Source organism: Conger conger, chromosome 12 (genome assembly GCF_963514075.1).
Source record: "Conger conger chromosome 12, fConCon1.1, whole genome shotgun sequence".
Lineage (NCBI taxonomy): Eukaryota > Metazoa > Chordata > Actinopteri > Anguilliformes > Congridae > Conger > Conger conger.
Window position 1 is genome coordinate 42,503,926 of NC_083771.1, and position 26,407 is coordinate 42,530,332.

At 47.1% G+C, this 26,407-nt stretch overlaps 1 protein-coding gene across 1 annotated transcript in view; it reads left to right on the forward strand.

Annotated features, from left to right (window-relative positions):
• Positions 1 to 25,983, forward strand: part of aff1 (AF4/FMR2 family, member 1) — a 41,778-nt gene extending 15,795 nt beyond the window's left edge. The window contains exons 3-19 of the mRNA XM_061262661.1: positions 712 to 1,509; positions 9,844 to 9,885; positions 10,373 to 10,459; positions 11,968 to 12,004; positions 12,987 to 13,041; positions 16,475 to 16,640; positions 17,565 to 18,458; positions 19,562 to 19,656; positions 21,162 to 21,366; positions 21,601 to 21,692; positions 21,830 to 21,893; positions 22,002 to 22,138; positions 22,642 to 22,713; positions 22,896 to 22,989; positions 23,353 to 23,396; positions 24,349 to 24,563; positions 25,172 to 25,983. Of these exons, the coding sequence (XP_061118645.1) occupies positions 712 to 1,509; positions 9,844 to 9,885; positions 10,373 to 10,459; positions 11,968 to 12,004; positions 12,987 to 13,041; positions 16,475 to 16,640; positions 17,565 to 18,458; positions 19,562 to 19,656; positions 21,162 to 21,366; positions 21,601 to 21,692; positions 21,830 to 21,893; positions 22,002 to 22,138; positions 22,642 to 22,713; positions 22,896 to 22,989; positions 23,353 to 23,396; positions 24,349 to 24,563; positions 25,172 to 25,293 (3,219 nt within the window). The 3' untranslated portion in view covers positions 25,294 to 25,983. The remainder of the gene's footprint in view (positions 1 to 711; positions 1,510 to 9,843; positions 9,886 to 10,372; positions 10,460 to 11,967; positions 12,005 to 12,986; positions 13,042 to 16,474; positions 16,641 to 17,564; positions 18,459 to 19,561; positions 19,657 to 21,161; positions 21,367 to 21,600; positions 21,693 to 21,829; positions 21,894 to 22,001; positions 22,139 to 22,641; positions 22,714 to 22,895; positions 22,990 to 23,352; positions 23,397 to 24,348; positions 24,564 to 25,171) is intronic.
• The last annotated feature ends 424 nt before the right edge of the window (positions 25,984 to 26,407 follow it).

Consider the following 26,407-nt stretch of genomic DNA (forward strand, 5'->3'; position numbering starts at 1 on the left):
ACAAAACTGAATGCAAAATGAAATGCAGATCAACCTGTGAACAAGGAGCAATACTTTTTCACGCTGTCGTGCTGTTACTGTGTGAAAAAACATATTTCCCTGCATTTTTTTCTTCATATCACCAGTGTTACAAGACCAAGCTCAGAATAGACTACACCTGAAACTGATTTCCTTTGTTCCATTTTTGAATGAGAAAAACATTCAAGCATATGACCGTTTAACTTCATACACCCGACAAAGACCAAACTGGCTGAAATGCTGTCATGCTAACTAATACATATATTCACAGGGAGCATGGACAGCTGTGTGCGGGTGTTACTGTCTAGCTTTACGATTTTCTGACCTATTTTGGGGACTAGTAAATAACTTTCTGAAAGTACTTCGTGTCTTGTCAGAGGGACCTTTTGTTGTTTTTAGATGGCCCTAGTTGATGAGTAGCCAGTTGTAGACAAAGGAGGGTAAATGATGTTATCTCTTTCAAATGATGACCATGATTGGCTTTGTAGGCTTTTTGCTTTCAAATTTAAAGGTGACTGTATCTAAGACAAAGGGCAATCCTAAACGTATTTTAAGTGTGTTAGGGAGTTAACCAGACTTAATGTTCATAACAAAAAATGTGTTAAAACTGACTAGATTGAAGTAGAATACGTTGACCAGTAAAAACGTTTCCGATCTGACAGGATTTGCAATCGCATTTTTTTGTGTTTTCAGACAAATAAAGGCGATGAGCTGTCCAGTCGAATCCAGAGGATGCTGGGTAACTACGAGGAGGTGAAGGAGCTGATCGGGAACAACCCCCACCAGACCCTGTTCGGCCGGCTCAAGACCCTTCCTCCGCCCGGGTCCTACAGCAGGCCCGGCCGACCCCCGCACGCGGACGGTACGCAAGCCCCATTCCAGAACCCCCCCCGCCCGGACCTTCCCAGCGCCGCCTCCGCCCCGGCCCCGAAGAAGCAGTCGGGCCTGGGGTACGACCCGCTCCCGCCCGGCCGCAGCCCGTCCCCGTCCGACCGTCCCGGGAGCCCCGGCCCCCGCCGGGAGAGGAGCCAGGCGTGGCCGGACATGGAGGAGGAGGAGGAGGGCGGAGGCAGCCCTCCCCCCGTCCTGCCCACCCTCTCCCCGCCGACTGAACCCCTGTCCCCCCTACATTCCAGCAATAACAGTGATTCTGAGCCCCAGGAACCCGACGACGCGGACTCCCCCCGCGGCGACGGGGGCGCGCCCCGCCCGGAGGCCCAGGACGTCCCCCCTCTGCCCAATGAGGGCCCCCCGCTCCCGTCTCTGACCTTCCCCCCGCCCCTGCCCTCCAAGCCCAACCTCGTCATGCCCCAGAAGCCCACTGCCTACGTCAGGCCCCTGGACGGCCAGGACCAGGTGCCCAGCGAGTCCCCGGACCTTAAGCCCTCCCCCGAGGGCTTCCATGGGCAGTCCTACGAAAGCCTCCCTGACCTGAAGAGCAACAACAAGCCCAGTCTGTCCAAGCTGAAGATGCCACCCCAGCCTATTGAGGTAAGTGCACTGCGGTATCCCTGCTGCGGAGAGTTATTCAGGGGCCTCGCTTTCCTTATTTGCAGGCCTGGAGTCTATGCGAGTGGAAAATGGATGCTAAATAAACTTTGCTGAACAGCTGTGGGCACAGTATCAGGGGAGAAAGTGGACTTTGAGTTCAGAGTGAGGAGAGTGGCCCAGCAAATAAGATTATGATTGTTACACAGTTTTTCAGTCACCCATTACCTTACATTATTGGCAGACTCTCTTATCCAGAGCGACATACAGTTAATTAGACTAAGCTGGAGACAATCCTCCCCTGGAGCAATGCAGGGTTATGGGCCTTGCTCAAGGGCCCAACGCTGTTTGGATCTTACTGGGGCTACGCCGGGATTAGAACCACCGACCTTGTGGGTCCCCGTCATTTACCTTAACCACTACGCTACAGGTCGCTTCCCTTTCTGTGTTCTGTGTTAAGCGTATGTATTGCTCACTGTACAGGTCCCTATACACTTAGGCATTAGAAAGATGGTATTATATTACAATTTTATACTGTTTGAAGTGCAAAGTCCTGGTGTTTTGAATTGGGGAGCTTACAGGTTGGCACACATTTTCTTGGCTTGATTTGAAAAGTTGTAAGAGGTGCAGCCTGCTGAACGTTTGGGAATTACCACTGTGGTCATGTTGTGACATTTTTTAACCCTTGCCTCTCTTTTTCTGCAAGGTGTGTTCTTCCCACCTTATCTAGTTACTGTGAAAGTGTAGTTCTGATTAACACATTGGGTTCCTTGCCCTTCTTGCTTAATTAAATAATGCAAATAATAAAGGGGAGGTACACAGAAGAGAATAAAAATCCTACCTGATCCTGTTGTGTTCTCGAGTGGGTTCAGCCAATGTGGCCGCCTTCTGTTCAGGATTTTCAAGTGTTGTCGCTGGAATACGGATCCAATCTGGAACATGTTTACTTGAGACCGAATGAACCTTGATGCAATCTGTTGTTGGGTATGCAGAGAGAGTGATCTGATTGGATAAGAAAGCTTCGAACTGAATAAACAAAAGCTGAACAGTTTGTTTATGTTGACGCATAGTGCTCGGAGTTCTTTTAAATGTCATTTGGCGAACCGGGTGCCTTTTACTTGCCAGTGGCTTCCCTCTAGCCACTCTACCCTAAAGGCCTGATTGATGTGGCGCTGCTAAGATGGTCATCCATCTCGGCAGGTTCTCCCATCTCTGCAGAGGACTTCCAAAGCTCTGTTAGAGTGACCGTTGGGTTCCCGGTCACTTCCCTGACCAAGGCCCTTCTTGCACGGTTACTCAGTTTGGCCCGACAGAGTCCTGGTGGTTCCAAACGTCTTCCGGTACACAACTATGGAAGCCACTGTGCTCCTGGGAACACTCAAAACCTTTTAGAAATGGTTTTATACCCTTGCCCTGATCTGCGCCTCGGCACGCTTCAGTTGCTGCCTGCTCCCTGCACCTGCGCTATGTTGGGGCTCATTGTTGCCAGCGCTGGAAGGCCAAGCCCGGCAGTGCTGAATAGGCAGCCGTTTCCACTGCAGGAAGGCCTAATCCAGGATGGGATATCTGGGCAGTGACTCACCCCCCCTGCATCGGCACGTTCCTGAGGCCCCGTTTCACAAAATGGCTCTTAATTATATCTGCACCCGTCTCCATGGCAACAGCAAATGAGGAAAAGCTGGCAGGACTCTGGCCCTCTGGGAGGAGGGTTCAGTATACTTACCCCAAAATGTTTTGCCATTTGACAAAATGCCTACTCATGTTTTGGTAGACGATGAAGTCTTGTCTTTTTTTATTTAACTGAATGAAGGCTACTGTGGGAACACTGTAATATTAGGTTAGAATGCATGTAGCTACAAAGGAAATCTTTGTTTACGTTTTTATGGGTCTCTGAAACTTGAGCAAAATGGAATTACACAGTTGGACGGCTTTTCTAAATGTGGGCCTCGGCCTAACCCCACCCCCTCCCCGGTTTCCTGGCTGTCTCATGTCCGCCTGACCTGGGCGCTGTGTGTTGCCATGCTGGGAAAGTGAACAGCGTGTGTGAATGACGGTCTGTGAAACCCGTTTGGCTTCTGTGTTCAAAGCCGCACAGAGGGTATGGGGCTCTGTGTGACCACCACAGCACTGTGGCCTGGCCTTGAGTCTACAGCGCTAGGGAACTGCCTCAGCTGCTCTGAAGTGTGTGTGTGTGTGTGTGTGTGTGTGTGTGTGTGTGTGTGGTCACCACTCAGGGAAACACCCATGTTATTATGGGCGCAAGGGAGACATTTTCTATTGCTTATGGATTCTTACGCCATAGAATTTTTTTTTCTTTTTTTTTTTTCTTATTGCGGTCATTTTTGCTGGCTTGCATGCAAGGCTGTTTGGCTCCTAGAGGGGGCAGTTATGGGGGTCTATGTTTTTACGATGAAGTTGCGTGAACGGGAAAGAAGCCACAGTGCCTGTAAAGCTAGACGTAATGAAGTGCAGCTACGGCTTTTATCCGCCTTGTGCCCTTTCGAAAGAGCAGTACCAGTAAGAGCAGCGTATTCTGTCATTTGCTCTGGCCTCAGGGATGGGCTGCTTCATTTGGAAACGTCACCTTGAAGTTCTCCAGCCGTCGTTTTACTTGGGTTTTTGCTATCGGTTTCCACCGAAGGGTGTGTCGCGAAGGCTTTCCGCTGATTGGCTGCTGAGAGGAATAATAACAGTCTGAGGCTCTACGCCTGGTGTGTCTGGACATGTGCGAAGCGCACAGCTAGCCTACCTAAACAAATCCATACCTTTTGCAAACGGGGCCTTTTCCCCCTGCCAGTTTCTTGATCAATTTTATTGCCATGTCGTAGTTTAGAGTATCAAGTATAAAATATGAATGTTTCTTAGGTGCAGATTAGTATGAAAGTAAGAAACAAAGACATAAGAACATAACAATACAGAAATAATTATAGAGCAAATGTAAGAATAAAGTATAGAGAAGTATATAAAATATACTCAATAAAAATATGTAAAATAAAACAAAATATGGCAGTGTATACAGTATATTATGTAGTGACTTCAGAAAGTATTCAGACCACTTTTTGCATACTTTATTGTGTTGTCAATGTCATTTTAAATAGATTGATGCCATTTTGCCATGTTTTGAAAACGTGTTTTTAGAAATGTATGCATATTTATTAAAAGTCAAACTGACATCTCTCATTTATAAGTATTCAGACTCTTAATTCAGTACTTTGTAGAAGCCCCTTTGTCAGAATTAGCCAGATGATGTTCGGTACCCGTTTGCCGGACGTAGTGCTTGGAGTTCTGCCCAGAGTTATCAGACCAGATAATATATTTCCTCATGCTCATGAGTCCAAGCGGGCTGTCAAGAGTAGCTTCCGTCTAGCTACTCTCCCATAAAGGCCTGATTGAAGGAGTACTGCTGTGTTGGTCGTCTGAAGCTCTGTTAGAGTGGCTGTTGGGCCGTTGAGTGCCACAGCAAAGGGTCTGAATACTTATTCAATTGAGTTTTAGATTTTTAATAAATTTGGCAAAATTTCTAAACCCGGTTTCATTTGTCATTATGGGTTATTGACTGCTGGTTGATGGGCCAAAATGGCAATTTTATCCATTTAAAATTAAGTCTACAACACAAGGTATGTAGGAAGTGAAGGGGTCTGAATACTTTCTGAAGCCACTGTATATAATGCTATAATCTGTGTCCTTTTTCTGAAAGCCTTTCTGCACAGTGCCTTACCCAAATGAATGCAGTGGTTGCCTGACAGCTGGTCCAGTTGATTTGCAGGTTATCTCTAAAAAAATATATTGGATGTTATTTAAGGCTGGAACCGATTAATCCAAACACGTTTTTTTAATGTGCGATAGGAATAAGCACCACGATGGAGCGAATAGCCAATCTTTTGTCATTTCTTTAATCATACAGAATGTGGTAATAAACAACCTTCAACGGCCATGATGAATGCTTCTGGGGGAAAAAACATCACTGATATCTCCTGGGTGTTGATAAGACGGCCAATCGGCAGCAAGGTCGTGATCATGTGATTTGTGCTTTCAATCATAAGCTGGAAGACCTTGCCGTCTTATCAGCGCAGATGTCGGTGATGTTGTTATTCTGGCAGCATTTCAGATGGCCTCTTGCATTTGGTTGTTTACTACCGCATCAGTTATGACTTATAAAAATAATAGCGATCAAATAATACAAAAAAATACTGTTATTCTCCACTGGCACTTGGTATCTCACTCCGTGAGAGTGTTGTCTGGCTTATTCAGTTGTCAGTTGTCAGTTCATCACAGTTGGGAACTTGCATATTTGGTCCTAGTCCTGAAGCCCTGCTGTGAATAATATAAGAACAACACTGTGTAGCTATCATGTTGCTGTGTCACTGAGACTGGTAGCCTATGCTATATTATGAATCAAATTTACTGGTTTTGGTACAGGCATTAAAAAGACTACTCTCTTCACATGACTTTCTCTTGGTGCTCTTTCACTGCATTGTCTGCCAGTAGTGAAAAATGGCAGTTTAACATCCTGTAATAGTTAACATAGCAAATGTTTTTAATTTTTTAATTCAGTATTGGCAGTCTCAGCCAATAGCTACTCTGCTGTTCAGCCTGCCTGCCCAGGGTTGGCCAGGTCAGAAGGTGCTCTGGTACGTGTCCTCCTGTGTCCCTGGTCTGCAGTCTAACCGCATGTGCCATGCCTTGACTGTCCCAGTTGTATAGAGAGGAAATTAATCCGATTGCCCTGATTCTCCACCACAGTGAGAGCGGGTCAGGGAGGCCATGCGGTCACAGGAATCGATGCACCCCCACCCACATCGCACCTTTCCCCGTCCCCATATGCTGCCGGGTCGGCGTAGGTCAAAGGTCAAAGGGAGACGATGTTCCTGAAGGATTAATTGGGAGAGTTTGGGTTCTGACATGCAGCCCCCTGAAACTGCAGCGTCTCGAACCGGAGCGTCCATAACGCCATACTCTCAGGCCTTACACCAAACTTTAGTGCCCTGTTTAACCTCTGCACGTTGCATCTCCCTTAACACACGGATGTGACCTGCATGTTACATCTCCATTAACAGACGGATGTGACCTGCATGTTACATCTCCATTAACAGACCGATGCGACGCAAGCGTTGTATTTGATCATACGACCGTATTTCAGGACACGTGACCGTTGAAATGCATTGTGATTCCTAGGCCTGTCTTACGGGTTTTCTACAGGGCGCCTTAGTCCATGATGGGTTAAAACGGCCCAGTCGCACCACCACTGCTTGATGGCTGTCGGCTCTGCGTTAGAAGTCCTGAACGTCCCCTGCGGCCTCTGCAGCCCTATGGTGCAGTCCTCCAGCATCACTAGGACTCGGAACTGTACTGTCCTCTCAGGTCCTCTTTGCACTTGTTCTTGTGTTTGATTTGCACTTTGTTGTACGTCGCTCTGGATAAGAGCGTCTGCTAAATGCCATGTAATGTAATGTAATGTAATGCAGTGTAGGGTGGCCAGTAGTGCGGCCTCCGCTAACAGCCCGCACACGGAGGTGTGCAGTCACTATGCACAAGTTCCAAGGAAGCGCGCAGTGTGCTTAGATCTGAGGCGTAGCTTCTCGCCTCCAAATATCACAACCTGCCAGGCTTGTGTCGGTTCTCATCTGAGTCACCCTTTTTTGCATTTGCAAAGCTAACCTTCCATGACTTATATCGGCAGAAGCATACAGATTGGTAAGCAAATTATTTTTGAATAGCTGAATTTAAATGATGACTGCACTCAAGAACATTTCTGCTTTTAATATATCTCACAGTAGCATCTGGTAACTGTTAAGGGCGTACGACTTGCATGTCTGAAGGGGACGAAATAAAAACTAAATGGCGTTTCATTTTAAATTATAGTAGCGGTTAAATTGTTGTTGTTGAAGCCGTGAGGGCAATTGCAGGGCAGAGCCTGCATTTCTCTGTGGTGGGGGAAAAAGCCTGAGATGTGGATCGGCTTGTGATAAGCTGTGTGCGTGGAGAGCTCTTCTAAAAGAGTGATTGAGTGGTGGTGCAGGCCGTCTCATTCTTGAACTCTGTTTCTGTTTTTGAATACTCTTAACCTGCAGTCAGTATTAACGCAGCCATGTGTGCGTTATGACATCAAACACTGAGCATTGTTCGTGAAATGACAACAGCTACTAGGGCCTGACTAGGGTCTCAATACTAGGGCTGAATGTTGAGATTTAATTTGAACTTCAACTTCTCTCCGAAAATACACAATAACCCGACGAGTCTTCTTTTGGGGGCAGAAAAACAATTGTCAGTATCTCCCATGTGATTAAAAAAAGCACCATACTAATGTTACCAAGTAATCAAATTGTGATCAGCTGATCGATAGAGGGGCCTGCTGAGCTCACTCACCTGCTGCATCTAAAGCCTCTCATTCCCTCTGCATCTCCGTAGTTCTCCTGTCCAGAACTGTTGACTGCTGAAACTTTGCTTTTTTGGCATTTTGAATATTTGAAAATGGGACCGACTCCAGGAGGTTGCACCACACACACCTTTTCTGTGTGCTAGTAGACCATGAGATGAGAGAAATTCCTGAGAACCTGAGCTTCATACCCCATTCTTTTTTTGTTGGTAGGGCCATTTACCCACCGAGTACTAAAGCTAAATATTTCTAGACAAGCTGTAACTTGTAAAGGATGTAAATTATCTGAAGCGAACGGTCAGATGACATTGGTTTCCTGGCAGATCTTAATGTGGCAAAAATGGCCAAATTGAGTTTTCCTCTATTATTTCCTCTAATGTTATTAGTAAGATGTTTATCTTTTCACAACGACAAAGTGCTATCAGATGGCTCTCACGTACAAATAAAATGACACAAAAAATCTGTTTTACTTTTGGAGGTATGACCCTGCCCAAAAAAAGTAGTTCCCTAAGTAAATGCATGTTCTGTCTGAGGCCAGATAAGAATGAATAATAATGATAATCGTAATAATTTGTTATTTGGCTGACCAAAAGTGACAGTTGATTAGACATTAAGCAGGGGATAATCCCCCTGGAGCATTGTGGGGTTAAAGGCCTTGCTCAAGGGCCCAGCTGCTGCCTAGGTCTTCTCATGGCTCCACCAGGGCTTGAACCACCAACCTTCCAGGTCCCAGTCATGTACCTTCCCCATGATTCTACATGCCCAGAATTATACGTACAAGCTCCCTCCAGAATTTCAACGATTTCAGTCTTATTCTTACAAAGTTAGACCTCTCGTTAGAAATCGCATTACCGGCACAACAAAACTAGATATGAAGTTCAAGATTTCAGGTGTTCTGTATAGTGTCTCATCACTACCAACACACAGAAAAAGAAAGATCCAAGAGGTGCTGTTGTGCAACCTCCTGGAGTTGGCACGGAATGGCCCAATATATCTTCAGGTGTGGCAGGCCCAACACCTGGAAAAGTATGTTTCTAGTCAAGCCCTGCATGATTTCAGTGTGGGAGGTGTTTGTGTGCAGCGAGGTAATCTTTTCCTGTCTTTACTGTATTTAAAAGGCAAATGAGATATTGTGCAAATATACTCTGGGGATGGTTGTTCCCTTGCCTCCAGATTTATTGTTTTACTACTAGCAGCAGGAGGCAATGAAACTGCTGCTGGTAGCTAGTGGAAACAGCCCTACAGTAAATCTACAGTATAGATCATTCAGTTCATTGAGCGTTTAGGTGGCTCAACATTTTGCATTTTAAAGCAGCCTGAGATTGTGGTGGTGGGCAATCTACTACAGGGGAATACAGCACAAGTCAATTATCAGTGTGAACAGTGGATTATTGTACACAATATTTCAACAAAGTTCAGCGCCCAACACGAGTGCTTGAGCCCCTAGTGTTTTATTTTTTTTTTTTTAGGAAAAGGCGATCTCCACCGTTCAACAATGGCTGGTTTGTTCAAGCAAATGCACTTTATTTATATTTTCCTCCCAGAGAAATTTTTTTGGTGACTTCAAACACCCATTCCTCTGGGTGTTATTGAAAGTGAAGTTCTCACTGTAAGGCAGAAGCTGTGGTGGCCATTTTATACTGGCCCACACGGATAGTCCACTCTCTTGCCCCTGTAGAAGCCGAATGCGTCCATCTCCGTAGCTCATTTCTCTGTCAGTATCCAGTGTGGGCTCACAGCTCCCGAACTTGTTAGTCCTGTCTTGCTCTAGCTCTAGGTAAGCTTCAGGGTGTCTCGTGGGGACCTATTTTGCAATGCTAACATCCTCTGAGTTCGTACCTATCTGGCAGATAAGTTTTGTCTCTACTATTTGTATCCTACCTGTGTCTGTATTCTGCCAGCTGGCTCCCCAATAAACTCTTTCTTTTTTAAACGTACACTTTCAATTCTCTCTGTTCTAGGCTTTGTCAAATGAAGCCCACTGTGTGGAGGAAATTCTGAGGGTAAGTAGACTGTTGGATTTTGGCCTCCGAGTTTCAGCACACTGGAATAATCTCCCGAAACAAATGACCCTATGACAGCAGGCCGATACCCTGGGACTCGCTGTGTTGGTTGCAGTAAACTCATTTTAATCACTACGTTGGAAAGTTGATGAGATGATCATCATATTCCCAACGCAATGCCGAATGTCTGTTTGGGGGGGGGGGGGGGGGGCGGACGATTAAGGACGATTATTGACTTGAGAGGCAGAGTTTAGGAAAAAGGGAAGGCTGTTTTTCATTGCCTGTGTCCTCATGCCACTGCTTGGAGAGCGGCTCTTTTATGAGGCCATAAAGATCCAGTCCCCAGACGCTGTGGGAAAAGGTCATCCATGAATCCTGATGGCACAACAGGAGGAGATGGTGGAGAGGAGCAGTGATGACCTGACGTTTTAATGTCGTGTTCCTGCGAGGCTAACGTCGGCTTTCCTTCCGGTTGCTTCTCTTCCAGGAAATGACCCACTCTTGGCCGCCCCCGTTGACGGCCATTCACACGCCTAGCACTACGGAGCCCTCCAAATTCTCCTTCCCCTCTAAGGTGAACGCCCATTTCCGCAGCCCTAACATTCTCACTTTTGATCAAGCCTCGTTTTGATAATGAAAAGGTTTATTCTTATTTTACATTTAAACATTTATAGTCTGAAATTATATTTCGCCATGGCTGCCCTCGTTTACTGACGTACTGCCGGTGGGGAGGTGTGCGGTTTCTCTTCAGTACATTTTTTTTATGCTGGAAACAAAGAACCACACAAAGCTCCTTCAATGACATTCATAAACTAATTTTCTTCAGGCTATGCACCTGACTTGTATACAAAACTTTCACATTATGTTGTGCATAGGCCTTTTTCAGTATCTAGTTCCTGCTTTGCCATAGAAACTGGCAGGTTGCTTACACACAGGCTGACTTTTTGGTGTGAAGATGGAGGTGGAGAGGAGGGTTTCCTCCAGGGGACGAGTGTTGAAACCACAACTGTCCATGACGGAACAAATTAGCTGGCAATAAACAAAGCAAAGAAGAGCTTTAAATGGCATCGGACTGCAGAACAAATGCAGGCAGATTGTGTTATTGAATCCCTTAAAGAAAATCTGCCTACTAAAAAGGTCTTTATTTATCACAATGGAGAAATATTCCAGAATGGCCCATTGCCCATAAGGTCGTTAATGTAGTAATGCACTGGGAACCTGTTCAACACAATGATAAACCAATTATACTTAAAAATATATAGACCATTTCTGCTGGAAGAACTGCCAGAACTAAGTCGGCACAAAGGGGTTTCACTATTCTATGGCATTTATGAGTGCTTTTGGTGACTGTTTATCTCCCACGTCATTGTCTGCCTTATGTGTTCACTGCCTCTCCATTGACAGTTCATTATTTTTCTTTAATCATTGGGCTTTCCTTCTTCAAGCATCTGATCGCCCTGTGGTCCTCAAACAGTCTTCCAAACCCTGCTGCCTGTTTTAAATCAGTCTGGTGTCATCCTAATAACTTTGTCTGGCTTTCTGTTTTAGTTGCTGTAAATTACACCTTTGATAATATTTCCCGTCAGGTTGTGTATGGAGCTCATTTTATCTAAACGAAATCCTATTATTTAGGCCGATGGAAAGTGGAATTAAAGTAAAATAACAAATATTTCACTTCTTTTGAGAGCATTAAATACTTCATGTATATTGTCCACATAGATTTGTTTTCTCAAAAGTTGTAACAATACTTCATGAATTTACTACAAATCTACTTGCTGATTCAATGACACTGAGGTGTCTAGACCCAGTGTGTACAGTATGTACCCAAATTAATGTTGTACATACATACTGAAGAGGTATACAAATACATAGTGTTCCTACGTAAAATAAAATCTATTTAACTGACGTCCATGAATTATGCAGCATTAGTGTTTAGTCTTCTGTTCTCCTTTCTACAAAGACCATGAGATGGGGGCAAAAACTATTTGTTTTAAAATGAAAATTTTAAGCCTAGGTCTTGAATTATATCTAAAATCAGAAATGTATGTGTGACACGTCATATTTCTTTTCTTTTGAATTCAGGAAACGCAGCACGTTCATTCGAGCCTTTCAGGACAAAGTAAGTAAAGTCCAGGGATTTGGTGTGTACAATGGGTGTATTGTACTTTAAGTTTTACATACGTTCTGCCCCAGCGACGTTCTCCTGAAAACAAACACACCCTTCTGAAGGCAAACTTTATCGGCACTCTTGGCAGTTGGCAGAAGCTTCTCTCTGTATCAGGTTTTATTTATTGTTGTTTTTTTTTTTGTTTTTTTCTGTCGGTGGGCTGTAAATGCCAGCTGGTAACTCTCTCTCTGCCTGATTTGCTGCAGAACTCATAATAAAGAGTCCACTGGTGTCACTTCGTATCATACTTGAGTGAGTTCACTTAAAAACACTCGTGTGAGCTTTCAACATCAAAGTAACCGCAAAGCTTGGGCCATTTCATGGTTGCTATTACTTTTTATTTACTTCTGTCTCCCAGAATTTAAATCAGTTTAAAACACAGCAAATAGTTCAACTTGAATCTATCACTACCACATTGTGCATCTCGCACATATTGAGTCTAGCTACCTTGTCTATAATAAAACTAAATTGATTCCATTCCTCCAGGACAATAACGTTGCTTTAGAACATTTTAATGATGTACTCCTTTCAATTTGCTCAACACCTGAAAGATTTTAGGAGATGGGATGTCAGCCTAGAAATGATAGCACACAGTACTTGGGCGACATGGCTCAGGCAGTAAGAGCAGTCGTCTCATTGGCTCAGGCAGTAAGAGCAGTCGTCTGGCAGTCGGAGGGTTGCCGGTTCGATCCCCCGCCCGGGCTGTGTCGAAGTGTCCCTGAGCAAGACACCGAACCCCCGAATGCTCCTGACGAGCTGGTCGGTGCCTTGCATGGCAGCCAATCGCCGTCGGTGTGCGAGCGCGTGTATGAACGGGTGAATGGAGAAGCATCAATTGTACAGCGCTTTGGATAAAGGCGCTATATAAATGCCAACCATTTACCATTTACCGTTTGCTTTAGTCGGTTGTCTCTCTCTCTCTCCTCTGCTCCAGGATGCTACGGATCGTCTCCGAAGGTGCCACAGCCGACCGGCCCGCAGGGATCCTCGTGAGTATCGCCTCCTGCCGCCGTCACCGCTCAGAGCGTCCGGGGGGGCCGCGGGGCGGGAGGAAGCGGCTGCTCATTGGGCGCCGGAGCGATTGGGGTTTCCTCCGAGAGCCGCCGGGAGCCCCGCCGGCCCACACCGGTCACAAGGGGGGGGGGGGGTCCCGTACCCCTCCTCATTAAGCCTGCCAGGCCTGGGGTGCTGTGGGCCCAGAGCTTCGAGGTCAAATCGTTACATTACCTTACCTTTTATTTAGCAGACCGACAAAATCATACACAACAACGTCATTAGAACAGACTACAGAACAGGTCGGATAAGCTACAATTCACAAAGAGTCAGTTGTACAGCCATCAACATTATTTCCAGTACTCATTTCCTGTATTTCCAGTACACATTTCCTGTATTATTTCCAGTACTCATTGCACATATCTGCATGTTTAGTTGCTAGCCCAAGCTGAAGAGCCGTAATGGCTGTTCTTCATTAGACGTGTTCTCTCTCATGCTGGCTGCAACATTGTGTGACCCTTCATGCGGTCTGTGTGATGTATTTCCGTTTCAAAGAATCCAGTGTTCTGAATTTGTCTGAATATATCATCGTATTATTTTCACTGAAGAAATTGTACGTCGTTTGAAGGGGGATCTTTTAGAAGTGCGTAAGATGAGTTAGGATTTCAGTCATCAGAGCTCCACTGTGACCGTATTCAAGAAGTTTAACTCTTTGCACGTCATTAGTGGATTGCCCGCTTGTCTGCATAATTCTTTCCTGGAAAGAGCCTTCTAGGTTCCCTTCGAGTGTCGGGGTGTGGGGAGTGGCCAGTTTATTTATAGCAGGGCCAGACAGTTAAAGATGAGAGTCACTCTCAGGGGGCACCCTGCTATATTGAGCTCACACCTCCAGAGACGCTGTCCCATAGCAGCTTCCTCCTATTATAAGGGAGGCAAGTACCATCTTATTGTTCTGAAATAATAATAATGATAATAATAATAATACTAATAATAATACGAATGATAATGATAGTTGATTAAATGTACATAATTATGATGTGAGGATTGTAAAATAATAAAGACCTGTAGTCACTTTGGCAAAGAGCTCCAAAGAGTCAATTTTGTAACCATAGGTTACATTGGATTTCCCTATTGGGTTTTTCCATCTCTTCAATGTCAATTCTCAGTGCTCATTTTGTTTTAGACTGATGTTCAGCTGTGGAAGAACCGGTCTAAAGTTCTAAGATACTACCTCTCCAGGGCATCCAACTAGTGCTGACGGATTTAAAAGTTTTTATTTACTGTGATGTGGTTGGAATGTTTTATTCTGAACTGCCGCCTTGCCCCTTTTTTTTTTAAATGTTCGGTAGCCCTGATACAATCTGTCTTTTAATCCTTTTTGAGGTAATGCATGTAATCTATGTAACGTATAATGTATGTACTAGAGCCAATGACAGCCTTTGAGTGAGTGTGGGCACAAGAGTGGTTTAACGCCCAAACAGCTGAAATGCAGATTTGAGGAATTTTGTACCTTTTTAGCACGGCTAAACTCAATATTGTGTTGAGTTTGTGTTGGGAACTTCTGGATGGTTTCTTGAAAATTTTATATATATTTTTTTTATCCTTGTATACATAGATGTTTACTTGCCTAGAAAAAAGTTATGAAATGTTGTTCCTGCCAACATTCGTCATCTTGAATATACCATACAGAAAATACCATACAGAAAATAATACAATATATTCAGACTTGTTTGCACAGAAGCACCCGCGTGAAGTAGGTACACATCCACAAGTATAATTATTTGTCTGAAAAATGTTAGAAAAAGCTGTTGACAGTCTCAAGGCACATCCAAATAGACCTGAATCCTTTAAGCTTCTCTGCAGGGTTAGTTGTTAAGCAATTGTGTGTCTTTTTTCTGTTGATAAAATTACATTGTATGTTTAGGAGTGCTGGTGATGTTGCACAAAACCGTTTTTTTTTTATAGTTTTTGTTGGCACAGTTTGGACTCTGCTAGGAGAGAGGTGAAAAGATCGGAGTCGTGTTAGTCGGTAAAAGTTTCAGTAGAAAACGCAGAGATCAGGCCTTTTTTGTTTGTGTTGGAAGATGGCCCTGTAGATATTGTAGGCTGAGGTTTTAATTTCCAGCCGTACCTCTCTTGAAGAGACTATTAAGTAAAGCTATCGTCATTGTGTATGTATTGTTGTCAGGATGTATTCTGATAGCCCTTTTCAAGTATAATTTCTGCATTCAGGAGCTGCTTTTCTTGGGGGAAGTATTCTTTTGCCTCCCAATGGGAATATGTTAAGTTTGCTCCCCTTACATCAGTCCTGAAAAATGGGCATATAAACATCTCCTGCTTGGACTATTGTCCCTGTGCAGTCCCCTCTTGTAGTCCTGTTTACTCAGGGAAGGGTTTTATTCAGTGCATTTATTCAGTTTATTCAATTAAAAAATAAAATAATAAAATCGAGACACATCTACTGCACTCCCCAGTGATTTGAGAATAACCATGCTCGTTTTGTAAAGTTGAGGCATTTTTAGGAACACTGATCGCATATGACTGTACCAATAATGGTGACAACATTTGCATTTTTGACATTGATAAAGCCATTTTATTGGCTGTAACCCTGCCGTAGGTGCTACACACAGGAACTTCCTGCGCACTCATCCGACTGGAGCATTACAGTAGGGTCCCTGACCCCCTGGGGGAAAAAAAGCATCTTTTAACGGCTGCATATATCATATGGAAAAATATCATGTTTGTACATTACACGTTCACATTTTACATTTTGCAAGCTTATGCACTAAATGGACAGCATAAAGTTACATAGATAATTTGGCCAGTCTAATCCACGAGAACTATGAATAAGCCGTCATTTTGAAAATCCCTGTTTTAAAGCAATTGAGGTTTCTATATGACTAGATAATGATTATGTAAATCAGTAAAAGAGATTAGCTCCATTTTTTGTGACTGATATATGGCAGTATGGCTCTCATGTCATGTTTTGTATATAGGCCTGGGTAGCGGTTATTGCTACTGCTGGCAGTCTCAGCCATGTACCATCAATGTCACGTGAACAGTAGGCTTTTTCCTAATGTTTTTTTGCCCTCAAAATTTAAAGTCTGTGTTCTAGAACTCCATTGCTTTCAATTACTAGTAGTGATTCTTGCCTCAGAATTATATTTTACAGTTTTGTTCAGAATATTCGGTTTCGCATATTTGTGATCTTACACCTTAAAGGGTTAACAATGCTGAATGAGCCTTAAGCAAGTTTAAACGTGCTGTTTAAACAAGAGGACAGGAGGCAGTAGGAGTGCCTTCACTAAAGGCATATTTTGGGCAAAGAATCAAGTACATGTAGTGTTTACATGCTTGGGTGCTTCTGTTCTTACCTGCCGGTCCGTCCCCCTGCTGAATCTCCCTCCCCTGACTCCTCCGCTCCTGCAGGACGGTCCAGAGCACCAACGCCGTGTCGGCAAATTCCAGCGGGGGCGAGTCCGGCACCTCCAGCGAATCAGAGAGCACCTCCGGGTCGGAGTCGGACAGCGAGAGCGGGGGGAGCACCAACGCGGAAGTGCCCCCCCCCCACGGGAACGAGCCCCCACCACCCACGGTACGCCCCAAACACCCTCTCCCCCACCCCCAACACCCTCTCCCCCCCCACGGGAACGAGCCCCCGGCACCCCAGGTACGCCCACCAACACCCTCTCCCCCACCCAATATATACCCTCCCGCCCCAACACCCTCTCCCCCACCCAATATATACCCTCCCGCCCCAACACCCTCTCCCCCACCCAATATATACCCTCCCGCCCCCAACACCCTCTCCCCCAACACCCTCACCTCAATATATACACCCTCTCCCCCAACACCCTCTCCCTCACCCAATATATACCCTCCCGCCCCCAACGCCCCAACACCCTCTCCCTCACCCAATATACACCCCCCCCCGCCCCAACACCCTCTCCCTCACCCAATATACACCCCCCTCGCCCCCAACACCCTCTCCCCCAACACCCTCTCCCTCACCCAATATATACCCTCCCTCCCCCAACACCCTCTCCCTCACCCAATATATACCCTCCCGCCCCCAACACCCTCTCCCCCAACACCCCCAACACCCTCTCCCTCACCCAATATATACACCCGCCCCCAACAGCCTCTCCCTCACCCAATATACACCCCCCCGCCCCCAACACCCTCTCCCCCAACACCCCCTCCCTCACGGGACCATGACTGAAACCACCTGTGGTCTGAAGTCCCTTTAGACAACCCTGGGGGAATTTGGTAGAATAACACTCACTGGTGTAGATTCACCTAGTAGCTTTGAGACTGCGGAGTGAAGTTTTTTTTTTCATCATGAGAAAGGAGTCCATGAAAGCTTGGGAGTGGGGAGAATAAATAAATATAAAAAATCCAGAATTAAAGGGTTGTGTTTTGAAGAACAGGTGCAGAAGCAAGTCATTTCTCATTACATTTGTCTCTGAGATTTGTCTCTGAGATCTGAGTTTTTGATTGTGTCTGTTTCTTTATCCAGACTGATGATGCACCGACAGAAAATAAGTGGCACCTACATAACTGGATAAAAATCAACCAGCCGCACTCGAATGCAGACAGCCAGGTTGACAGGGGACCGGTTCTCAGCCCGGTTCCCAAGCAACCGCATGAGGAGGAAGTGGAAGCCAGTCCCGCAAAGAACTACAAATCCCAGACCCCCACGCTTCCACCCAAGTTCAGTGACAATGAGGCCAAGCCAGTGCAGGAAGGTTTGCACGGCCAGCTGGGCTGCCGCAAGTCCCCCACACGCGCTGACAGCCGGGCCCAAAGAAAGACTGTGGGTAGCAAGCACCCCTCCAAGGCGGCCATGGCTCCTCGGACCGAGGAGACCAAGCCGGGCCTGAGGGTGGAGAGCGTGGAGGTGGCGCCCCGCGACGCGGACCGTACGTTCACAGAGAGGCCGAAGGTCAAAACGAAACCCGGGCGCGAGAAGGCCGGCTCCAAGACCAACGGCAAGAAGTCCGGCAAGCGCGGCTCTTCCGGCGGGAAGAAGGCCAAGGAATCGGCGCCCGAGGAGGAGCCGGCGGCCGTCGCCGCGGCACCCAGTCCGGGGCGTGTTCGCCCGCCGCCGGCCCTGCCCGTCTCTCACGCCGTCGGGTCGGAGAAGTCTGCGGAGAAGAGGCGGAGGAAACCCCGGGCGCAGTCTCCCGCGGGCGAGGGGAAGCGTCGCACGTCGAGGAAGGGGGAGCCGAGCCGGCCCGGCGCCCTGGTGGTGAAGGTCAAGCTCAGCTTGCTCTCCCGCGTCCCGCAGCTCCAGGCCCAGACGGCGGAGCCTGCCGGCGCCCCCCAGGACCCCGCGGACGGGAAGAGGCCCGAGGCGGAGAGGGGAGACGGCGGGAAGGCCCCCTCCTCCCAAACCTGCCGAAAGAGAGAAGTGGGTCCTCTCTTCTTCGACACTGAAGTGATGCGCTTTGTGGTTCTGAACGCTAACTGATTTGGGGGCTTTCCTTTCCATCAGCTGTCCCTTTCTTTCACACACTAAAAACAACTGTATTCATAACTGTGCTCTTTGACCCTGCAGGGCCTGACGGACTGACGGACTAACCTTGTTGAAACGTGCATGCGGTGATAAACTGAATAATTAGGCTTCTCTTTAGATAGTAAATGTACCCTGTATTGGGAGTTGTATTTAACGTTGCTTCCAATTCGCATCTGACCATAGGGCAGGTTTCATGGGAAAGATGTTTTATCGCTGATATAATGCAATAATCAGCTGCGCATTGCAAACAAACTTAACTGGCCATGAGGGGATTGAGTTCATCAGTCACTCAATCAGTCAGAAATAACTTCTTCTGCAACCAGACAAGTGAGAGAGGGTCCAGTTCCACTTACCCACTGATAGGCATGTCACCCATATGGTTTCTACCTCTTCGCTGTGTCAATTGCTGGCTAAACCAGGCTCGCCCGGTCTTGTTTGTTTTTTCACACATTACCGCTCCTCCAGCCAAATTTGATTAGCTGTGCCTAAATCTTGCCAAAATAAAGCTAAAACCAGTTGAGCATCAATCTTGAAGTAGCACAGGTCATGGGAAATGTGCAACTGCTCCAGGGTGTAGTTCCCCAGCTGTCCGTATCGCTTCTTGGCGGTGACAGTTGACATAGTGATTCGGTGACAGTTACGTAACTACCCACTGGACTGTGAGTCAAGTACATGGCAGTGTGATGGATTAATCAGCTCGTCAAATGATCAGAGCCTGCTGTTCTTTAAAGCGGCCAAACTTTAAATAGTTTTATCTATACAAAACACAGCCATGCTATGCATTAGTCTCAGGGCACTGGAATGCTCACAGTTTTTGTGCTGTGAGCAAATGCCTCCTGACAAGGTGCTAACCCAGAAGGTAATGTTTGCATGCGTCTGCTCCCTAAATCCATCATAAGTGGTGTTTTTTCGGTCTGGCTTGGCAAAGAGTCTGAATGGTGGTCAGGTGATGTGCGCTGGAAATTAATGGAGGGGTTGTCGTGTTTGTGGTTTAACAGGCTGAGAAGGAGGGACAAACTCTCCCCAGAAAATGGCCAAAACTGGACAAAGAAGCCAAGCCTACCAGCACCAATCAGAGTTCCAGAAAAAACAAGTGAGTAAACTTACCGCAGGGAGCCAGGTTTCTTTGTGAAACTCGACGAGCAACCCTGAAACCTGTCTGCTTGCGGTTAGATGAAACCCCTTTTGTGCAAATGCCAAATCTAGTCGATCCTCACCTGTTCGTGTTGCGTTCGATTTATTAATCTGGGTGTGAGACTTGGCTTAAACATGGCTTAAAGTAATCAAGACGCCATTCACGGATTGGTTTATTTTCATGAATTGGGTGTAAAAGTGCCACAAATACAAAGTGAAAATGCAAAAATTCCATTATTTTGCAAAGAAATACTGAGAATAGCAAATGCAAAACATGTAAAACTATACATTTCAGGTATGCAGAACTACTAAATATCTATGAAGCGAAATGGTGTGCTTAGCGTCTTCAAATCTGTCCAAAATGGCTAGAGGATTTCAACACTCATTTTCATTGTGATTGGTCTTAATTATAACAAAGCATGCCACTGCGGTGCTCCTATCCGAACCGCTTCTTCGCAGTACTTATAATAATGTTATGAACTCTCAGATGGATGGTATTGTCCAGTGTGTCACGCTAGTTGCAGATGACACTAGACGGGTTTGTTCCAAACTACGTGACTATGATGGCACTTGGAAACTGCATTTGATTTATTCTCTTGTATCGTCTACTAGTAAAGCTAGAGCACAGAACCGCTTGTTGCTTCCAGTCTCCACAGAGCTGTTCAGACCTAAAGTTGTACCATTTTAAGTGGAATTGGCCTGAGGTTGAATTAGGATCTTCTAACCCTGTTATTAATTACTATGACGTAATGTGAAATGATTACCCTGAATGATGGTAGGGTAGGTGTAGCATAGTGGTCCTCACTCCTGGTCCTGGAGAGCCACAGGGTGTGCTGGGGTCCTCACTCCTGGTCCTGGAGAGCCGCAGGGCGTGCTGGGGTCCTCACTCCTGGTCCTGGAGAGCCACAGGGTGTGCTGGGGTCCTCACTCCTGGTCCTGGAGAGCCGCAGGGTGTGCTGGGGTCCTCACTCCTGGTCCTGGAGAGCCGCAGGGTGTGCTGGGGTCCTCACTCCTGGTCCTGGAGAGCCGCAGGGTGTGCTGGGGTCCTCACTCCTGGTCCTGGACACAGCCGCAGGGTGTGCTGGGGTCCTCACTCCTGGTCCTGGACACAGCCGCAGGGTGTGCTGGGGTCCTCACTCCTGGTCCTGGAGAGCCGCAGGGTGTGCTAGGGGTCCTCACTCCTGGTCCTGGACAGCCGCAGGGTGTGCTGGCTTTTGTTCTTACTCGGCACTCAATTGGTCAATTTAAAGTGGTTTATTACAAAGTTACTTCACCGGGTTTCTTGGCTCTGAATTGGTTGCTGATATTGAGGTGAAAACGAATACCAGTACAGCCTGCGGCTCTCCAGAACCAGGAGTGAGGACCACTGGTGTAGCAGGTCTTTTTGGGCCAGAGCTCTTGAGAGCTGACTGGGTGGAACTCGGCTCTCTATGTCCCTCCACGCTCACGTCCCGTCTGCTGCAGGGTACCCAACGGCACGGGGAAGGAGCGGGAGAAGAAGAAGAAGGAGAAGAAGAGTCAGCCGCTCGCTCAGGACCTCCCCAAGGCGCCGGGACACAAGCGCCGCACCGCGGAGGCCGCGGAGGCCAGCAAGTCCCGGGACGGCAGGCAGACCGGCAAGCACAAGAAGAGCTCCGCCAAATGCCCCGACCGCCCCAAAACTGGCAAGGTGCGTCCTCTGAGCCCTGGGACCGCTGTAGCTGGGGGGGGATTGGGTTTTTGGCCAACTGTGGTTCACATCTCTGTGTAAACCGGAGGTACAGGTATTTAGTTCTTCGGCAGAAATTCCTGAAGAGTAACACAAGTCCTGTTATTCGGCTGAGCGTGTTAAAGATGAATGAACCCCTTTGATGCGTCTTGAGTATGTGCTGTTAGCATCCCTGTCCTGCGTGATCCCCAACAGAAAGCTCCGAAAGGCAGCTTCGCGTTTCCTGTTCCTGTCCAGCCCGCCGAAGGCCCCGCTCCCTCTCGGCCGCTCCTCAAATTTGAAGACCGGTAGGAAAAAAATAAAAATACTAAACTAAAACTATCTATTATAGTAACACTGCAGGAAGATGGGGAATACATACTAATTATTTCAGAATAATACCATGAGTGCGTGGGGTTGTAAGGCTGTCCGATCTCCCTTACAGGCAGTATCCTGTTGAGTATCACATGAAGGAAGCCAAAAAGCTGAAGCACAAAGCAGATGCCAACGTAAGTGTCCCCCCTCAGAGACTCCTCTGACCTCTACGGACCAGAGAGGTGAATTGTCAAATGACCGGGCATCCATTTTGGTCCCCCCCCCCCCCCCCCCCCATTTAGTCCGATAAGGTCGGTAAAGCTTTCGACTACCTGGATGCAGCCATGTCCTTCGTTGAGAGTGGGATCGCCATGGAAACCGACCCTCAGACCCCAAAGTCGGCGTATACCATGTTCTCCGAGACGATGGATCTGATCAGGTCAGTGGTCGAAGGTGGCGGGGCCACTCTGCTTGGTGAAAGGAGTCTTGCTGGTTGTTGGTTTCTACCTGAATGCCTGTTCTTTAGAACTGTGAGTCGTATGATTTTTGCTGTTGACGTGGATCACAGCTATCCAGATGTCATCCGTGAAGGGTCCGAGACCGACTGTAGTTAGGGAGGTGTGTAAGTGCTGCAGACTAAGGCGACATCAGAAGTTATGTTGGAAAATATTTATGCCTGAGGAGGACAACCATTTCTTGTATTTCTGACATGGACCATTGCACCACCGTTTATACCACCAGCCCTCTACGCGTGAAATGCCTAGGGCAATGGTACGTGAACCTCATCCTAGCTAGGACAAGCTTGGCTCTCTCCAACATCACTGTCGCCCGAATGTAATGAGTTATGGCAGATATTTAGATTAATTTTTTAAACTGAATGTTCTCCAATGGATTCATTACATTGGCAATCAAATGTAAAAATATTTGTTTGCTCTCATGTAGGTTCATTCTGAAGCTGAAGAACTCTATAGATCCATCTTCCCCAGCATCTGACAAAGACTTTGTGGTGTTATGGTACGTTCCAACAGTACCAATTATTTGCTTCCTAAGGTCAATTTTCAAATTAACGCCTGTCAGTCCATGTGAATTTGAATACTTTCTAGATGCAGTAAACCCATTTATTTGCTCACTGTACCATAATTGTGTTATGGTGAAGTAACCCTCTCTGTCCCTCACTCCCTCACGTTGGTCCTCAGTATGCGATGCCAGTCCCTGTTGCAGATGGCCATGTTTCGCTACAAACGAGAAACGGCACTTAAATACTCCAGAACATTATCAGAACATTTCAAGGTACGTTTCATGAGCGATCTGCTTTTGTGTGAACTGCACTGAAATACTGGTAATCCGAAATGTTCCGAAGAAAATGTACACAATATGAATGTTGTTAAAAATTGTGCCAGAATAAAAGTTTACCAAATTATGTATATTTAGTGCATTGCGCAATAGAATAAAGAGTAAAAGCTTTTAGAAACATGGATTTGGACACATTGAGTTCAGGATTCAAAATTGAGAGATTAATTTTATACATTTAGGTGAAACAGTGCGGTTATGTTTTGGTCTCATTAAAGCTATGATTGTGTTGCACTTAGTGAGTAAAATCTTTTTGTGTCTGCATTAACATGGAAATACATTGAGGGTATTTTATTTTCCCAGAATTCCTCGAGGTCAGTGCGAGCCCCTTCGCCCTGCGTTTCAAAGTAAGTGTTCCTCGTTCGTTCTTGTTGTGTCTACAGAGGAAACCCTAACCCGTTCACTTGGCTCTGTGCTGTTAGCTGCCATGGCCTGACAGCACATGCCCTCCCCACTGCATGATTAATATCTGCAGCATTAACACAGGATCGGCACTTCTGCTCCCTGAAAAAGACAAAGAAACCGTAAACACTGGAAACTGATATCAGTGCAGATAAGCTGAACCACAGGAGGACCCATGTGTCTTTGTGCAGTAGGTTGCTCACGTGTGCTTACCTCCTGTCTTGTTCTCTCTCCCCCTCCCTCCCTCTCACTCGCTCACACACTCACTCACATGGTGTCACTCTCACACACTCGCTCTCTCTCGCTCTCTCATATACACACACACACCCACACACCCACACCCACACACCCACACACACACACACCCACACACCCACACACTCTCTCACACTCACACACACACACCCACACACCCACACCCCCCCACACACACACACCCACACACACACACACACACACACACACACACACACTCTCTCACACACACACACACACACACACACACACACACTCACTCACTCACTCACTCACTCACTCACTCACTCACTCACTCACTCACTCACTCACTCACTCACTCACTCACTCACTCACTCACTCACGCACCACACGCACCACACGCACCACACGCACCACACACACAAACACCCCCACACCCACCCACTCACACACCCACTCACACACCCACTCACTCACTCACTCACTCACTCACTCACTCACTCTCTCTCTCTCTCTCTCTCTCTCTCTCTCTCTCTCTCTCTCTCTCTCTCTCTCTCTCTCTCTCTCTCTCACACACTCTCACACACACACACACACACACACACACACACACACACACACACACACACACACACACACACACACACACACACACCTGCACACGCACACACACACACACAGAAGCACGGGCACACCTTCCCCCATGTCGCCGATGCCGTCCCCGGCCGGCTCAGCCAGCTCTGGGCTGGGATCCAGCCACGGCGCTGCTGGTGGCACGGTGGTGATCCCCCAGGTGGTTCAGCAGATGGCCTCGTCCTACGTCAACATCACCGCTCTCTTCCTCAGCGCACACGACACCTGGGAGCAGACCGAGGCCCTCGCCCAGGGAGGCAGCGGTAAGGACACGCGCCAGACGTTATTCTACTTACTGCCACTAGAGGGCCACACTGTACGTGTAACGCACACGGGCAGGAAGTGGAAGGCTTCAGTGTAAACATTTTTTAATGCATCTACACTGTGAGCACTTTTAGTTATTTTACACTTATTTCTTAGGTTATTTGTGTTACTGTCAGCTTTTGGGTGTTTCGGGTGTTTTAGATTTTGGCACCGTTTTATAGACAGAACACAATGACTGTGTGTGTGCTTATCTGTGAATGAACAGCGTAACTGTTTGTGCATGAACACCATGACTGTATATGTGTGTCTGTGAATGAACAACAAACCTGTGTCTGTGAATGAACACTGACTTTGTGTCTGTGAATGAACAATGTGCCTGTGTCTGTGAATGAACACTGTGCCTGTATGTGTGTCTGGATGAACACCATGACTATGTGTCTGTGAATGAACACTGACATTGTGTGTGTCTGTGAATGAATACTGTGACTGTCTGAATGAAGACTGTGCCTGTAAATGAACACTGACTGTCTGTCTGTCTGTCTGTGTGATTGAACACTGTGTCTGTATGTGTCTGTGAGTGAACACTGTGCCTGTGTCTGTCTGTTAGGCGTGCTGCCTGAGCTGGACTTTGCTCTGGGACCTTTGAGCCTGGCCTCCAGCATGAGCCTGCTGGTGCGTCACACCCGGCAGGGCCTGCACTGGCTGAGACTGGACTCCAATGTGGCGTAGCATCCGGCCTGCTGACGGCCCTGAGCAGGGCCTCCATCCCTGTCCTTTCCTCCTTCTGTTTAATTATTATCTCCCTGGCTGCCCCAAGATAACATGCAACCTGCCCCATTCGCACTTTGTCCATATAGAAAACAAGCCCACTCTCGGGTTGTTGCCCACCTGCAGAGTGATAGGGATGAGGTGTTTTCTGTGCCAAAAAGAAACGCCGGGTCCACGATAACAGAGCGGTCCTCGTGCGTTCTCCTTCCATCCACAAGTTCTCGCGTTAGGTGGAACCTCCCTTCAGTGGGGGGGATGATTGTGATTGGCCCTCAGAGGGGCCCTGGGGCCACAGGCAGGGTGGATGCTGCCTGCACGGCTGGCATCGTCTCCCGCAAGCAGAACACACGGCTCCCCACAGCACAGCCTCTGTACAGCTGGTTCCCCCTGTATAAGGGCCTTTCTACAGCTGGTTCCCCCTGTATAAGGGCCTCTCTCTCTACAGCTGGTTCCCCCTGTATAAGGGCCTTTCTACAGCTGGTTCCCCCTGTATAAGGGCCTCTCTCTCTACAGCTGGTTCCCCCTGTATAAGAGCCTCTCTCTCTATAGCTGGTTCCCCCTGTATAAGAGCCTCTCTACAGCTGGTTCCCCCTGTATAAGGGCATCTCTCTACAGCTGGTTCCCCCTGTATAAGGGCCTCTCTCTACAGCTGGTTCCCCCTGTATAAGGGCCTTTCTACAGCTGGTTCCTCCTGTATAAGGGCCTCTCTCTCTACAGCTGGTTTCCCCTGTATAAGGGCCTTTCTACAGCTGGTTCCTCCTGTATAAGGGCCTCTCTCTCTACAGCTGGTTCCCCCTGTATAAGGGCCTTTCTACAGCTGGTTCCTCCTGTATAAGAGCCTCTCTACAGCTGGTTCCCCCTGTATAAGGGCCTCTCTCTACAGCTGGTTCCCCCTGTATAAGAGCCTTTCTACAGCTGGTTCCTCCTGTATAAGGGCCTTTCTACAGCTGGTTCCTCCTGTATAAGGGCCTCTCTCTCTACAGCTGGTTCCCCCTGTATAAGGGCCTTTCTACAGCTGGTTCCTCCTGTATAAGGGCCTCTCTCTCTACAGCTGGTTCCCCCTGTATAAGGGCCT